Source organism: Leguminivora glycinivorella, chromosome 24 (assembly GCF_023078275.1).
Source record: "Leguminivora glycinivorella isolate SPB_JAAS2020 chromosome 24, LegGlyc_1.1, whole genome shotgun sequence".
Taxonomy (NCBI): domain Eukaryota; kingdom Metazoa; phylum Arthropoda; class Insecta; order Lepidoptera; family Tortricidae; genus Leguminivora; species Leguminivora glycinivorella.
In genome coordinates, this window is record NC_062994.1 from 6,502,036 (window position 1) to 6,518,167 (window position 16,132).

Here is a 16,132-nt window from a genome sequence, read left to right on the forward strand (position 1 = left end):
ACTGATTTAGACGGAACACGGAATATTTTTACACAAATTGACCTTGCGTTTGATGGAAGGTCCAATACGAATATAACCTAACCACAAAATTAAAATTTTGAAAAAACCCCCGACCGCGACATAGTAGACCGATTTTCATAAATCATGGCTAAGAAGAACACTCCCGATTAACTCGGTTTTCAGACAAAAAAAACTAAATCTAAATCGGTTCATCCGGAAAAAAATAAGTATCAATTATACTTACTATACTCTAAATAATAATACAAGCATCCTATAAAATATCCTATGACGAGCCCGTTGAGCGCGAAGCTCATGACGATCCCAAAGCTGGAGCTGTTCTTCTTGAAGAAGTCTTCAGTGGAGCTGCCTACGCTAGCCAGGGTCGTCTCCAGCCAGCCTGATGGGTCGTGGTCCAGGGCTTCGAAGGTTACCTGAAGGTTAATTTGTTTTACACTACGTCCGTGACAAACAAACATACGGTCCGCCTGGTGGAAAGCGGTCACCGTAACCTTGCATAGGTTATAAGGAAAATTAAATCTCAGTTTTCTAGAGATAGCTAGCTCTAGAAAACTGAGATTTCATTTTCCTTATAGGAGGAGGTAGATCATTCCAGCATTTAGATGATGCAAGACGAAAACTGCCCTTAAATAAAATCAATCGGTGAGTGCGTGAAACGCCTATTGATCGCCGTAACAATTTATTATATAAACACTTTGGATGATCGCTGTACTTTATTATTTACTAGCATTTGCCCGCGGCTTCACTCATCGCTGTACTTTATTATTTACTAGCATTTGCCCGCGGCTTCACTCGCCTTAAATTCGAAAATTGAGGAATGCTCCATACAAATTTTCACTCCTAATTTTAGGGAAGTGGGAGGTTAGAAAGAGACAAAAAGTAGCCTATGTCACTCTCCATCCCTTCAACTATCTCCACTTAAAAAATCACGTCAATTCGTCACTCCGTTTTGCCGTTGTAGCGGTAACTCGCTACCCGCTTCGCTCCGCTCATGACACTTAAACCGCCGGCTGGGCGCGCAGTCACAAAGCAGCGGCGCATACGTCACACGCCCCGCGCGCCGCGCGCATCACCCGCCGTCGCCACGGGGGCCGGATCGACGGGCCCCGCCACTTGCTCTCGGACCGCGTTCATATGCACCCGCGCGCTTGGTTTATATAGCTGCCGCTTACGCAAAAATCGAAATTGTAACGTTTAGTTTTATTTTTATTTAAATTTTAATATAATTTGAAGTTAACGTTGCTTTGCTTATTTATCGCTTCAACGACATCGTCCCTGCTTCGCAACAAAAGCTACGTGTAGTGACCTACCCGGTTTCTACAAATTGGTGACCCGAGACAAAGGAAGTGGACAGATTCGCCATCGGCAAGATCAACCTTTCGGACATGGCTAACGGATCGGAAACTGAGCAAAATACAGGCAGTGGTGCAGGCGGTTCAGGTATTCGAGCGACGGTTGGCAATAGGGTTTGCTCCCGGGAAATACCGGTACCGAAAGTACCGGGAATTCCCGGGATTTTTGGCCAAGCAAAGAACCGGGAAATCAACTTGAAAAATCCCGGTACTTTCGGTACTTTCGGGAAATATTTTTTAGTGACATTTTGTGCTACAAAATTTATTTATTTCTGTTTATATTATTTAAACAGTTAAAAAATAAACGTAGATACAGTAACTCATTCTTAATCACTATTTAATAGCGTGTGGCAGTGGCAGCCTTGCAGCCGTAGCCACCGCGATACCCTAGCTAGCTCCACTAGCCAGTTCAGTAGTCGAGTTTTCTATTTTTGGTGAAGGTTTGTTATATTAATTTGTGTATTTATTTTTCCTCTCTCAGTCTTATTTGACTCATTTCTCTGCATGTTATAAAACTGTGTTCGCGAATTTTGCGATAGACTCAAAAACTACTAAACGGATATTTATGCGTTTTTCACCTATTTATGAATAGAGTGATTCTTGAGGAATGTTTAAGGTTTTCTTATTATAAATTGATTACTTATAAAAAAATAATGTATGGTGAAATTGTCGCTCTGATACATAAATGTAGGTCTAGAAAAAAAGTCGGCAATGGCTTATGTCTAACTTTTAATGATAAGTGCTATAAACATGCTTTTTTTAAAGCTAAATGTTTACATATATTGTGATATTACGGTATTGCACAGAATTCCCTCTGACTAGTAAAAAAATAGTGCACCATTTCAAATGTTTAGTTTACATTCTTTGATTCTAATTACATGTTTGGGGAACTTTGTGAGGTTTTACTGCCGGTCTATAATCAATTATTATATTTCTTTAATAGTATTTGTCTTATTTCTTTTACTAAGCGATTAAACATCTCCCAGTAATGGAGGATCGCTTAATCGGAGCAATGTATTGCAACGGTAACCATTGGTGCCTATGGTTGCCAGATAATCGGGTTTAGGCGGAATTCTTCACGATTTTTTGTTATTGTCGCACGGTATAATCTCACTATGAAAATGACTATAAAAGAAAAAAGGCAGATAAAATAATACGCCGAGCAAAGCCGGTGCGGTTCGGTTATGGTAATATATTAATAAAGGGTGTAAAATGCCAAAAAATGTTGTTTTATTTGAAAAAGCGAAAAAATTAGACCAGTCCCGAAAGTACCGAAAATCCCGGGAAATCCCGGTTCCATATTACTTCGGTACCGAAAATCCCGGTTCTTTAAAACAGTACCGGTACTGCAATCCCTAGTTGGCAACGATGACGATGCAGGTACGGTACATTTGGGTGGTGGTCCAAGTGATGTGTTCCGGGTGGGTATGCGTGTTCCACCGTTTTATCCAAACGAGCCAGAGATTTGGTTCGCGCAATTGGAAAGTCAATTCTGTCTATCCGGCATCACTGTGGACGAGACTAAATACCATTTTGTGTGCGGGCAGCTCGATCCTGAGTACGCGGTCAAGGTCAAGGACATTCTTCGCAGTCCCCCAGCTACTGGCAAGTATGCTAAATTAAAGAGCGAGCTCATTCAACGGATTTCTGTCTCGCGGGAGAAGAAAACCCTACAGCTACTCCAGCATGAGGAGATTGGGGACAGGAAGCCCACCGAGTTTCTGAGGCACCTTACAGATTTAGCTGGACCGAACATACCACAGGAATTTATTCGGACTATTTGGACCAGTAGATTACCACCTAATGTACAGACCGTTGTTGCATTTCAGCCTACCTTGGACCTTGACACGTTGGCGGGCCTGGCAGACAAGGTCGTCGACGTAGCGCAGCCGTCCTACAGGGTTGCCAGCACCTCTGCGATCGCGCCAGGTACTGCTTTGGAACAGCGCGTAGAGGAATTGACACGGCAAGTAGAAAGTCTCCTTAAAATTCAAGGTCAAGGGCCTGGCTCATTCAATCGTCGCAGACGCTCTCGATCACATTCAAGGTCAAGAGGCCGATCCCGCTCCAGGCAGCGTCCCGAAGGCCATCCACACTGCTGGTATCATTTCACTTTTGGCGAGAAGGCGAAGACGTGCAAGCAGCCATGCAGCTACCATTCGGGAAACGCCCAGGGCGGCCACTAGTAGCGGCGAGCGACTGCCCATCAACAACAACCCGCCGCCTGTTCATCACTGACCGTTCGACGAAGGTGCAATACCTCATAGACACGGGTTCCGACCTGTGTGTATTTCCAAGGTCAGCTGTCCGGGGGGCATGTCCGAGAACGAAGTACCTCCTATTTGCTGCCAACGGCACAGAGATCGCTACTTTTGGGATCCTAAACCTACATTTAGATTTTGGTCTCCGGCGAGCGTTCGAGTGGCGCTTTACGGTGGCTGACGTCTCAAAACCCATCATCGGCGTCGACTTCTTAGGATTTTACAACCTTCTTGTCGATGTCCGAAATCAGCGCCTGGTAGACGCTACTACCCTCCTCACGAGCCCAGCTACGGTTCCTGCCAGCAGCGAGGAAATATATTCCATACATATGATGGCCTTGGAAGGTACGAGTACGCCTTTCCGCGAGTTACTTCGTGAGTATCCAGACATTACCCGTCCAGCTGGTAAGCCGGGCACTCCAAAACATGGCACAGAGCACCACATCAGGACCACTTCAGGACCACCGGTCTCCGGCCGTCCGCGTCGCCTCGATCCAGAGAGACTGGCTATAGCAAAAAAGGAGTTTGAGGATATGGTCCGACACGGTACTGCTCGCAGATCAGAGAGTGCATGGTCCTCTCCACTACATTTGGCACGCAAAAAGAATGATGGCTGGAGACCGTGTGGAGACTACAGGGCTCTCAACGCACGAACCATACCTGATTGCTACCCGGTGCCGCACGTACAAGACTTCGCTTACCAGCTGGCAGGTAAGAAGATCTTTAGTACCATAGACTTGGTGAAGGCGTACAATCAAATACCAGTTTTTGTCGACGATATACCGAAGACAGCTATCACCACGCCATTCGGATTGTTCGAGTTCCCATACATGACCTTTGGCCTCAGAAATGCAGCTCAGACATTCCAGCGCTTTCTTGATGAGGTGCTCAGGGGACTCGACTTCTGCTTTGGATACATCGACGACATAATCGTCTACTCGGAGTCGGAAGCTCAGCATCAACAGCATCTCCGCCAGCTGTTCGGGCGGTTGCAGGACTACGGAATGCTGATAAACACAGCAAAGTGCGTCTTCGGTCAATCCAAGGTCACCTTCCTAGGGCACGCGGTATCCGCGCACGGCATCAGCCCTTTAGAGGATAAGGTGCAAGCCATCCAGGAATCTCCGGTACCTAAGGACACAAAGGAGTTAAGGAGGTTCCTGGGTATGATGAATTTTTACCGTCGTTTTGTCCCTGGTGCTGCAGCCTTACAAGCTCCTCTCCATTCACTACTTGGCGGTGAACAAACGAAGGGCTCCAGGCCAATCGAGCTGAATGCAGAGCAAATGGAGGCGTTTGAAACCTGTAAGTACAGACTGGCACAAGCAGCACTTCTAGCGCATCCAGATTCCAAGGCCGAGCTCGCGATTCAGACAGATGCATCGGACGTGGCGATTGGCGCTGTACTTCAACAACTTAGAGATGGCATATGGGAGCCATTAGCTTTCTTTTCGCGGAAGCTGAATGCAGCACAACGAAAGTACAGCCCGTACGACAGAGAGCTACTTGCAATTTACGAGGCAATTCGGTACTTTAGGTACATGGTAGAAGCACGTACTTTCAGCATCTATACTGACCACAAGCCACTTACATACGCATTCAGCACACGCAGGGACAACTGCTCACCACGTCAGTATAGGTATCTGGATTACATTTCCCAATTCACCACTGACGTCAGATTCATAGCCGGCAGGGACAACGCAGTGGCAGACACTCTGTCACGAATTGAAGAACTTGCCTTTGCCCCTTTTGATTACCAGTCTTTAGCCCGCGACCAGGATGCAGACACGGAGTTGCAGGACCTACTCAGAGATGGTTCTTCGCTAGATCTTCAGAAGGTAACAACTCCGCACTCCAACGTACCAGTCTACTGCGACGTGTCGACTCCAGAGCCTAGACCATACATCACGCCAGCGTATCGGCGTCAGGTATTCAGCGCTCTCCACAATCTTAGCCATCCTGGTGTTAAAGGCTCGGTACGGTTAGTCACACACAGATATGTATGGCCTGGCGTGAGGCAAGACTGTCGACAATGGGCAAGGGAGTGTGTACACTGTCAGCGTTGCAAAATAACGAAGCATACTTCCTCACCAATCGGACAATTCAAGCCACCTCAAGCCCGTTTTCGACATGTCCATATTGACATTGTCGGTCCCTTACCCCCATCTCATGATTTCAGGTACTGCCTCACAGCCGTCGACCGCTTCACACGATGGCCTGAGGCGTACCCGTTGAAGGACATCACGGCGGAGACCTGTGCAGCCGCATTCCTGGCTGGCTGGGTTGCCCGCTTCGGTTGCCCTGAGCGCATCACAACGGACCGCGGCCGCCAGTTCGAGTCGCGCATGTTCCAGTCCTTGGCAAGTCTGATGGGCACCGAGCATCACACCACGACCGCATATCATCCAGCAGCTAATGGGTTAGTGGAACGTCTCCATCGCCAGCTTAAGGCCGCCATCACGTGCTACGCGTCACCATCATGGACTGAGGTGTTGCCATTAGTACTACTTGGGATCAGAAGCGCCTGGAAAGAGGATATCCAGGCGTCTGCAGCCGAACTGGTCTATGGCGAGCCACTCCGCTTGCCTGGGCAGTTCCTGACTTCATCGCCAGACCAGGTGGTTAACTACGAGGACTATGCCAGCCGGCTTGGTGCTCATATGGCAAAGCTAGTTCCCCAGCCGACGTCTCGCCATGGAACCCGACCATTCTACATTCCCAAAGACCTCAACACCGCCACGCACGTTTTCCTACGACAGGGTCCAGCAAGAAGACCTCTTCAAGCGGCATACCTAGGGCCTTATAGAGTTGTGAGAAGAGGGCCTAAAACATACGTCCTGCAGGTGCAGGGTAAAGAAGTTACCGTTACCATAGATCGCCTAAAACCGGCTTATATGGCGAAGGAAGAGCAAACAGCACCTACAGATGTTCCAGATGATGGCAGAACCATCGAGCACGATACCGAGAGAAGAACGAAGAGCGGGCGAACAGTCAGGTTCCCGGATTACTATCGCCCGTAGTCACGGTCTCAGCGGGGGAGTACTTGTAGCGGTAACTCGCTACCCGCTTCGCTCCGCTCATGACACTTAAACCGCCGGCTGGGCGCGCAGTCACAAAGCAGCGGCGCATACGTCACACGCCCCGCGCGCCGCGCGCATCACCCGCCGTCGCCACGGGGGCCGGATCGACGGGCCCCGCCACTTGCTCTCGGACCGCGTTCATATGCACCCGCGCGCTTGGTTTATATAGCTGCCGCTTACGCAAAAATCGAAATTGTAACGTTTAGTTTTATTTTTATTTAAATTTTAATATAATTTGAAGTTAACGTTGCTTTGCTTATTTATCGCTTCAACGACATCGTCCCTGCTTCGCAACAAAAGCTACGTGTAGTGACCTACCCGGTTTCTACACCGTGAAAGACGGACAAACAAACAGACACACACACTTTCTCATTTATAATATTAGTATGGAAGTATGGATTTCACGATATGCTAGTTTCAAAATTATTTAGGTACTGAATTTGAATCAACATGAACAAAATTGATAACAAGTAACGTTTTATTTTATTGAGAACAGTCACGTAATATCGACTAAAACACGTTTTCACATATTTAGTTGTTCATTAGTTAAGGAAGTAATCCTAGAAATATCATAATATACACTACTTTGAAATAATCCCGTATCTCACACTGCTCCTCAAAGTTAAAACGCAGTAAGTCTATATGCATTGCATACATACTTATTACATTTTCCTTTTCATTGATAGAAGAAGATACAAGTTTTTTTCAAAGTAGTGACGATTATCAGAGCACTGGAAACTACTCAAGTTTCAGTGCCACTCTTGACAAATAAGGGGTCGCAAGAAAACGAAAATTGTGACATTTCAGTGACAGGTTGACACCCACGGGAAGGAAAGGCAAAATTCTTAACCCACGTCATCACACGGGGCCACGAGTAAAAATCGGGGGTATGAGTAAAATCTTGAAAATTTTAATCAGTGCTTAAATAACCTAACCACAAAATTAAAATTTTGCAAAAACCCCCGACCGCGACATAGTTGACCGATTTTCATGAAACATGGCTAAAAACACTCCCGACTAACTCAGCTTTCAGACAAAAAAACTAAATCTAAATCGGTTCATCCGTTCGGGAGCTACGATACCACAGACGGACAGACACGTCAAACTTATAACACCCCGTCGTTTTTGCGTCGGGGGTTAAAAAATAAACACTATAGACAGGCTCTAAAAGTGTTCGTCAAAGACCCACTTGCACCAACCACTTAACTCAGGGTTAGTGGGCTGTCAACTGTCAAATACATACTAATATTATAAATGGGAAAGTGTGTGTGTCTGTTTGTTTGTCCGTCTTTCACGGCAAAACGGAGCGACGAGTTGACGTGATTTTTTAAGTGGAGATAGTTGAAGGGATGGAGAGTGGAGAGTGACATAGGCTTCTTATCATCATTAACCAACCCACCACTTCCCTAAAATGGAGGGTGGAAATTTGTATGGAGAATTTAACGCGAGCGAAGCCGCGGGCAATAGCTAGTTCCATATAAAATAGTGTGTTAACCCTCCATCTTCTTTGGTGCATGTGGCCCTTAGGAACCAACAAATGCGTGGAAGTAACTTACCTCCCCTTTGACTCCATTTTGGCCATTTTGCTTCGGAACATCATCCATCTCTATTTCTGTCCCATTATGCGATTTTGCCTGTGAACAAACAAATTTTAATTAATAATAGGTACTTATACAGGGTGCCAGGGGAGTGTGAAAATCTCGAAAACCAGGCGACTTTTACTAAACCTAAAAGTCGATTTTCTGGACCAGTATAAGGTGCCCTCTTGGTGGTTAAAAGGTTGTTCATTAATTACCGGGCACCCGGTATATGCCCATTGGGTCTATTCCGGCCCACTACAGAAAACTCTCTCTTAAACTCGTTAGGTAAAATTAAATAAATAATAAATATTGGGGACACCTTACACAGATCAACTTAGCCCCAAACTAAGCAAAGCTTGTACTATGGGTGCTAAGCGACGATATACATACTTAAATAGATAAATACAAACTTATATACAGAAAAGATCTGTGACTCGGGATTCCCGAGTCGGGAACAAATATCTGTGCTCATAACACAAATAAATGCCCTTACTGGGATTCGAACCCAGGACCGTGGCGCTTAGCAGGCAGGGTCACTGCCGACTGAGCCAGAGCGGTCGTCAATTAGAGAATTGAGCCTGGCACCTCAAGAAGTACAAGAAATAAAAACAAGTTATGAGCATGGGGAAGATTTATCATTTCATCATCATCATTGGTCTTTAAGTCTATAACAGACTATCCTTAAGAGAACTTTTAATAAAAAAAAAATGATAAAAAACAATATACCAAAAAAGTTAATACCTAAAAATATGCCTGCAATGCGCCCGAGGAAAAAAGATTCAAAATCTTTTTTTTCTCAAATAGGTAAATTTAATGTTTTTCTTACTCAGAATCACGAGCCTTTCGATCCTACTAGGCAGAAAAAAGCGTCTTAATTTTTCCACTTTGTTACCATTTTTCAAACACTTTGTCCAGCGGTTATAAAATGTATGCAAAATAATAGAAAACTTTGGGACCATTTTTTTGTCTCTTGTTTTTTGACCTAGATCGAAAGGGTTCGTGATTCTGAGTAGGAAAAACAAAATTTACCTACCTTAAAAAATATTTTTGGTGATTGTTCTCACGAAAATGCCCATATACCTCAATCCATAACTAACATTGTAAATGGGAAAGTGTGTGTGTCTGTTTGTTTGTCCGTCTTTCACGGCAAAACGCGCGACGAATTGACGTGGTTTTTTTAAGTGGAGATAGTTGAAGATATGGAGAGTGATATAGGCTACTTTTTGTCTCTTTCTAACGCGAGCGAAGCCGGGAAAAAGCTAGTAAATAATAATGTAATAAGTCAACTTACACAGCCACGAAAAACGCTGCCGCTCAACTTGACAAAACACTGTTCTTAGTCTCTAATAGACTTAAAGGCCAATGTTGATGATAACTAAGTAAAATACCAATAGCACTACGCAAATAGAAAAAAACCTAAGTCAGTATAAAGCAATAAAAATTATTATCAACTGTGAACCGATATGGGTGTTGAATGACGAGGAACTGGCGGCACTGGCCGTGACTGTAAACATATTTCAGTTTACCAAACAATGTTTCAAGGAATATTTACAACACTAGCTTGTTTGTATGATTTGCTTTGTTTGTTTGTTGTGATAAAAACTATCCTTTTTAGTACAGGGTAGGGTTGCAAAAAAACGTTTTTTTTTCTGGCTTGAAAAAAAAAACATGAAAAAAAACAGTTTTTTTTCTGGAGTATGTTTTTTTTCTAATGTACGAAATCTCAAAATTTGCAAAGCAGTTAAAACTTTTATATTGAATTTAATCAAATAACTTTAATTTTTCGTCTAAAAGTGAGATTTACTAAATCTGTAGTTGGTAGTTATCACTATTTTCTGTTGGCAACACCACCGCCTCTCCACGCTGCACGCCTCATCGGCGATTCCCCAATAAACGTTTGTATACTGAATGTTTAATCGAATTAAAACGTACGTTATTGTTATTGAAACACGTTACAATTCACGAAAAACCGTTATTGTTGAATTATTTGTTCATCTGAAAAAAACCATATTTAGAAAAAAAAAAACATGGTGCTCGGTTTTTTTTTTCAATTCTGAAAAAAAAAACATTTGTTTTTTCTTCTATTTGCAACCCTAGTACAGGGGCCCATTTCTCAAAACTGAAAGTTACAAGTTACAAGCTCTGTCTCTTTCCAACTTGTCATATTAGACATTGACAACCACTTGTAAATTGTAACTTGCAGCTTCAAGCAATGGACCCCTGATGCACTAGTGCATAAAGTGGTTCATTTTTTGATTTTTTGTCAGGTCGAAACATTCAGAGCGTCATCTCTGGGGCGATTTTTGAATCTCAGCCATTCGATTTCGTGAAATTCGTTCAATAATATCTCCACTACTAGCGATTTGAAAAATTCTACTAACAGAATCGAAAACGAGTGGTCATTACCACTAGTTTTAAAACTAGCCGTCCTTTTACAAAAATAGCATTACGTTGTTTTTCACAGACTTTCGAACGGCGAATTCGTGCGCTTGAAATTCAAAAATCGATCCCCCCCCCCCTCTCGATATATAACTCCGTATAGACAGATAAAGTCTAAGAAAAAAACGTACCTCAGTACCATACAGAAAAAGGTACGGTGACCTAGATGGCATTACACCTTTGGGGTACGCGCAGCTAGATGGCGCTAATATTAATATTTGACATTTTAACACAGATCGATCTAGGAATATGGACCAAATTGTCAAATCTGAGGTTCAAAAGTTTTAAGCCTGTGTCAAGAGATGGCAGTCTATGCACTGTGATTACACATTTTACTTCGACAGTAACTCTCTATAATACTAGCTCGATCCTCTTTGCCTGTACTGAAAACGGTGGTACGATACTTACGTGCGAAAAGGAAATTCATAACTCGTGTCGATTAGAAACTGTCCCTTCGGTCGTGATTTAATTTATCGCCACTCATTTTGAACCTCTTTTTTTCGCACTTGCATCGTAATGTGCTTTTCAGTACAGATGGTGTTTTTTTTACGCACTAGTGCGAGAAGTGGTTCATTATATGGCAGGTCGAAACTTCGGAGGCTCATCTGTACTGAAAAACGTCGTACGATACACGTGCGAAAAGGAAATTCGTAACTCGTGTCGATTTAAAACACTCCCTTCGGTCGTGTTTTAATTTTTCGGCACTCGTTTTGAACCTCTTTTTTTCGCACTTGCATCGTAATGTGCTTTTCACTGTTTTCAGTACAGGTGGTGTTTTTTACGCACTAGTGGTTCATCATTATATTTTATGTCAGGTAGACTCGAAACTTAGGAGTGCCATCCTGTACTGAAAAACGTCGTATGATACACGTGCGAAAAGGATACTCCTTTTTTCGCACTTGTATCATAATGTACTATTTTGCTAATATTGAAACGTATTTAATACAATATAAGAGCGTGGGTAGAGAGAGACCACCAAATGTACCACTTGTCTATAAAGCTTATCCGCCAACCCCTTACTTCCCGGCGTCTGTGAAATGTAAACCTCATTATATCCTTTATTTTATGGTTAAGTGTCTATTTAAATTCTCATTCGGTCGTCAAGATTTTGCTAACTAAAACCTAGGTTTTGCTTATTATTTCAATATATTAGATTATTTGCTCGTGATACACTCGGTATTTAGTACTTTCTTCTGTGCTTTCTTCTTTCTTTCTTTCCTTCCCGAATCTCAGTGTGGTTTCCGGGCAAATAGCTAGAGGTACGGTTGATGCTAATTTCGTAGTCAAAAAAATGCAAGAAAAAAGTCTCGAACATCACCGTGACCTTTATTTATGTTTTGTACATACATACATACAATCACGCCTGCATACCATAAAGGGGCAGGCAGAACACATGAAACCACCAAAGCTTCAGTGCCACTCCTGGCAAATAAGGGGTTGAAAGAAAACGAAACTGTGGCATTGCAGTGACAGGTTGCCAGCCTCTCGCCTACTCCACAATTTAACCCATATCCCATAGTCGCCTTATATTTATGTTTTGTGGACCTCGAAAAGGCCTTTGACCGTGTGCCAAGAACGGCTTTGTCGACATTATTAGAAAAGTGAGGTTGTCCTGTGAAGTTTATAAACTTAGTGCACCAATTCCACGAGGGTATGACTGCTCGCGTACGTCATGAAAACACCTTCTCAGAACAATTCCCGATCACAAGCGGCGTTAAACAAGGCTGTGTCATGGCTCCATCCCTTTTTGCCATCTAATTTTCGGCAGTGATGAATGATGAGCTCAAGAAATACAACAACCAGATATCGGTGAATGTTCGCACGGACAAGAGTATTTTTGACCTCTCACGTTTTAGAGCTAAACGAAGATTACAGTGCGCCTCGGTCACAGAGGTCTTGACGCTGACGATGTTTGTCTTATGGCTGATAGTATGGAGGCCCTACAGAGCTATTTGGATAATTTGGATGAATCTTGTGGCAATGTTTGGCTTATTGATCAGTGCATCGAAAACCCAGATTATAAAACAACCAGCAAGAGGAAAATCTGCAAGCGACATATCTATATAAGCGACATATCAAAGTAACCACCATTATTAATACCCCTAAATACTGAAAAAGGTATACAACCTCTAACAATGCGATATAGGTACACAATGTTGTATTACGAATACAATAGAATGGGCACGTAAAAAATAACTAATAATACAAATTAAAAAAATATATTACCCCCATCAAGATATATTGGGTTGGTAAGAAAGTAATGAGCGAATCATAACCAATATTGTAATTTTTATTTAATTTATTATTTTAATCAAGTATCAAAAATATAACGGCCTTCGTTATCTACTACTTGTCTCCATCGTTCTGGTAAAGAATGAATAGCATCGGCGAAGAAGTTCTTAGGTTTAGATTAAAAAAACTCAGCTATGTACTGTCGTAGATGGGCTTGATTATCGAACTTTTTTTCATTTAAGGCATTGCTTAGCGATCTGAACAATGCGTAATCCGTAGGTGCCAAGTCTGGAGAGTACGGTGGATGAGGTATCACTTTCTAACCTAGCTCCAATAGCTTTAGCCGAGTCACTTTTGCAATGTGTGGGCGAGCATTGTCGTGTAAGAAAAAAACTTTAGCATGCTGTGGACGATTCTGACAGATTTTTTGGTTTAAATTTTCAATCTGATTACAATATACTGATGCGGTAACAGTCATTCCACTTGGTAGGAGTTCCCAGTGAATAATACCATGAATATCCCACCAAACGGACAGCATAACTTTTTTCGGGTGAGGCTCTGTTTTTGGTGCCTCTATTCCTTTTTCGTTTGGAGCTAGCCACTGACGTTTGCGTGTGTGATTTATATATAAGACCCATTTTTCATCTCTAGTGATAAGATGGTCCAACCAGTTGAATGTGCGGCGAAAAGACAGAAGTTGTATGCAGATATCGGCGCGGCGATTTAGTTGATCTCTATCAAGTTCGTGCGGTATCCAAACACTGTATTTGTAGTTTTTTCCCAACTCGTGTAAATGTGTTTCTATGGTGACATGAGAGCAGCCTAACTCGGTAGCAAGAGTACGACTCGTTAGCCTCGGATCTCCTTCAATTAAGGTTTTTAATTTGGCTACATCAATCTTCACCGGTCGACCAGACTTAGGTTGATCTGATAATGAAAAGTCGCCACTACGAAACCGCTGGAACTATCGTTTCGCCGTGGCCTCAGACACAACTTCAGGAGCAACACGCTGACATATATTACGCACTGCTACGGCGGCTGAATGGCCAGACTGAAATTCATATAGTAAGCAATGCCTTACATGCACTTTTAATTCGTCCATTTTCTTCCTTATATTAGCTCGGTGACAGCTAGTGAATGACTGACGAGAAACTGTGCGACTCGCCTTTTATATACTTTCGACCATAGAAGATTCTAGAACTATCTCAAAAATTTTATGTGGAATTCAATCGATCGCTCATTACTTTCTTACCAACCCAATAGCTCAATCGATTTTACTCTCGATTCTGAACAAACTGTTTTCAGGTTTTTAGTGTTAAGTGAAACACGGTGTACAACATTATGTACTACTGAACTGAACTAAAGAACAAAAGGTACCCCACCCCATTCAAGATAAGCAAGTAAAGTCAATGTAGCATATCTAATTCGCTCTTGGCTGTAAAGTATTTCCTTTGTTTATTTAACAATCAAAAATGTACCTAAGCACCAAACAACATAAACAGTTTGCGCTGTTTACCAATGACCTATTGTTTGTTGATAAATTGTCACAGATCCATACTAATATTATACATGGGAAAGTGTCGTGTGTCTGCTTGCTTGTCCGTCTTTCACGACAAAACGGAGCGACGAGTTGACGTGATTTTTTAAGAGGAGATAGTTGAAGGGATGGAGAGTGACATAGGCTACTTTTTGTCCCTTTCTGACGCGTGCGAAGCCGCGAGCAAAAGCTAGTTATTAATAAATACACTAGCGTCCCACCCCGGCTTTGCACGGGGAGTAAAGCATATTTGTAGGTACATTACGGTACAAGTGCGGAAAAGAGGTAGTTCGGAACGAGTGACGATAAATTAAAACACGACCGAAGGGAGTGTTTTAAATCGAAAAGAGTTACGAATTTCCTTTTCGCACGTGTATCGTACGTTTTTTAGTAGGTACAGATGGCCCTCCGAAGTTTCGATCTGGGTACGTAGCCGAATGGCACAAACGCTCACGAAACGAAACGCTTGCAGATATCTATCTCTATCGCTCTTGCGTATTGGCGTGACAGAGACAGACTACATTTCTGCGGCGTTTATATTGCGTTTCGTTTCGCAGAAATGCCATTCGGCATGACAAGTAATTAACCACTTCTCGCACTTATAGTGCGTAAAAAAAACACTATATGTACTGAATGAAACCATTTTTCAATTTAATTCGTGCTGATTGCAAACGTAAGTTTTTTTATTTTTTTATTTATTTATTTGAGAAACAAACAGTCGTTTACAAATATTGTTACAATTTTTTCTTAAATCTAGACTTGGAGTTTCCTTATTTTTTACAATATTGCAGTCTATATAAAAATACTACTTTCATGGGTAGATTCACGAGAACCAGGCAATAGTCTATATTTTTATAATTATTATATTAACATCAAGTTATTCTCGCCAAGTTTCGCGAATCGTCCCATTTTTTTATTTTGTTTAATAATATTTGTGTTTTACCATAATAAGTGTTTTGGTTGTATTACACTGTAAGCTTATATGTGAAATAAACGAAATTGAATTTGAAAAATTGAAAGTAAGTTAAATACTTAGTAAGTTAAATCTAAATCACTTACCGATTCCCGTTTCCTCACTTCTGACTCCATTTTAGTAATTTTTCTAAACTAATTGAGAACTAAAACACTACAAAATATCTTCAAAGTCAAAGCTTGCACTTCTGCATGTTGGATATAGAATGCAGCGCCATCTCTGATCTGAAACAAAAAATACCACAATTAATCGGGCAATGTCAGAGTTTCGTTTTCTTTCAACCCCTTATTTGCCAAGAGTGGCACTGAAGCTTTAGTAGTTTCATGTGCTCTGCCTACCCCTTTATGGGATACAGGCGTGATTGTATGTATGTATGTAATCGGGCCCATCTTTAGACACTATGTGCGAAATGTCATTTGATATTTGCCAGTCGCTTTTCGGTGAAGAAAAACGTCGTGAGGAAACCGGAGTAATTCCAATACCTAGTTACACTTCGGGTTGGAAGGTCAGATGGCAGTCGCTTTCGTAAAACTAGTTCCTACGCCAAATCTTGGGATTCGTTGTCAAATCGGATCTCAGGCTCCTATGACTCGTGGAAGATGCCGGGATAACGCAAGGATGTTTTCTTATGATGATGTTTTAACCAATCATTTATTTTCT

General features: G+C 42.4%; 2 protein-coding genes across 6 annotated transcripts in view; one reads left to right on the top strand and one right to left on the bottom strand.

Moving 5' to 3' along the window:
• The window catches only part of LOC125238612 (sodium/nucleoside cotransporter 2-like), a 62,730-nt gene that overhangs the window by 14,038 nt on the left and 32,560 nt on the right, over nucleotides 1-16,132 (bottom strand). For 4 of the 5 annotated variants that reach the window (XM_048145969.1, XM_048145968.1, XM_048145970.1 and 1 more), the window contains exons 2-4: nucleotides 15,559-15,696; nucleotides 8,268-8,345; nucleotides 245-431 (exon numbers count right to left, since the gene is read on the bottom strand). In XM_048145969.1, the coding sequence (XP_048001926.1) occupies nucleotides 245-431; nucleotides 8,268-8,345; nucleotides 15,559-15,588 (295 nt within the window). In that variant the 5' untranslated portion in view covers nucleotides 15,589-15,696. Of the gene's footprint in view, nucleotides 1-244; nucleotides 432-8,267; nucleotides 8,346-9,582; nucleotides 9,608-15,558; nucleotides 15,697-16,132 lie in introns of those variants that run through there. The other variant, XM_048145972.1, reaches the window with a different exon arrangement.
• On the top strand, nucleotides 985-4,738 carry LOC125238613. Its single transcript, XM_048145973.1, has 2 exons — nucleotides 985-1,473; nucleotides 2,730-4,738. Exons 1-2 carry the CDS (start codon nucleotides 1,404-1,406, stop codon nucleotides 3,554-3,556), a joined length of 897 nt encoding a protein of 298 aa, XP_048001930.1. The 5' UTR covers nucleotides 985-1,403; the 3' UTR covers nucleotides 3,557-4,738.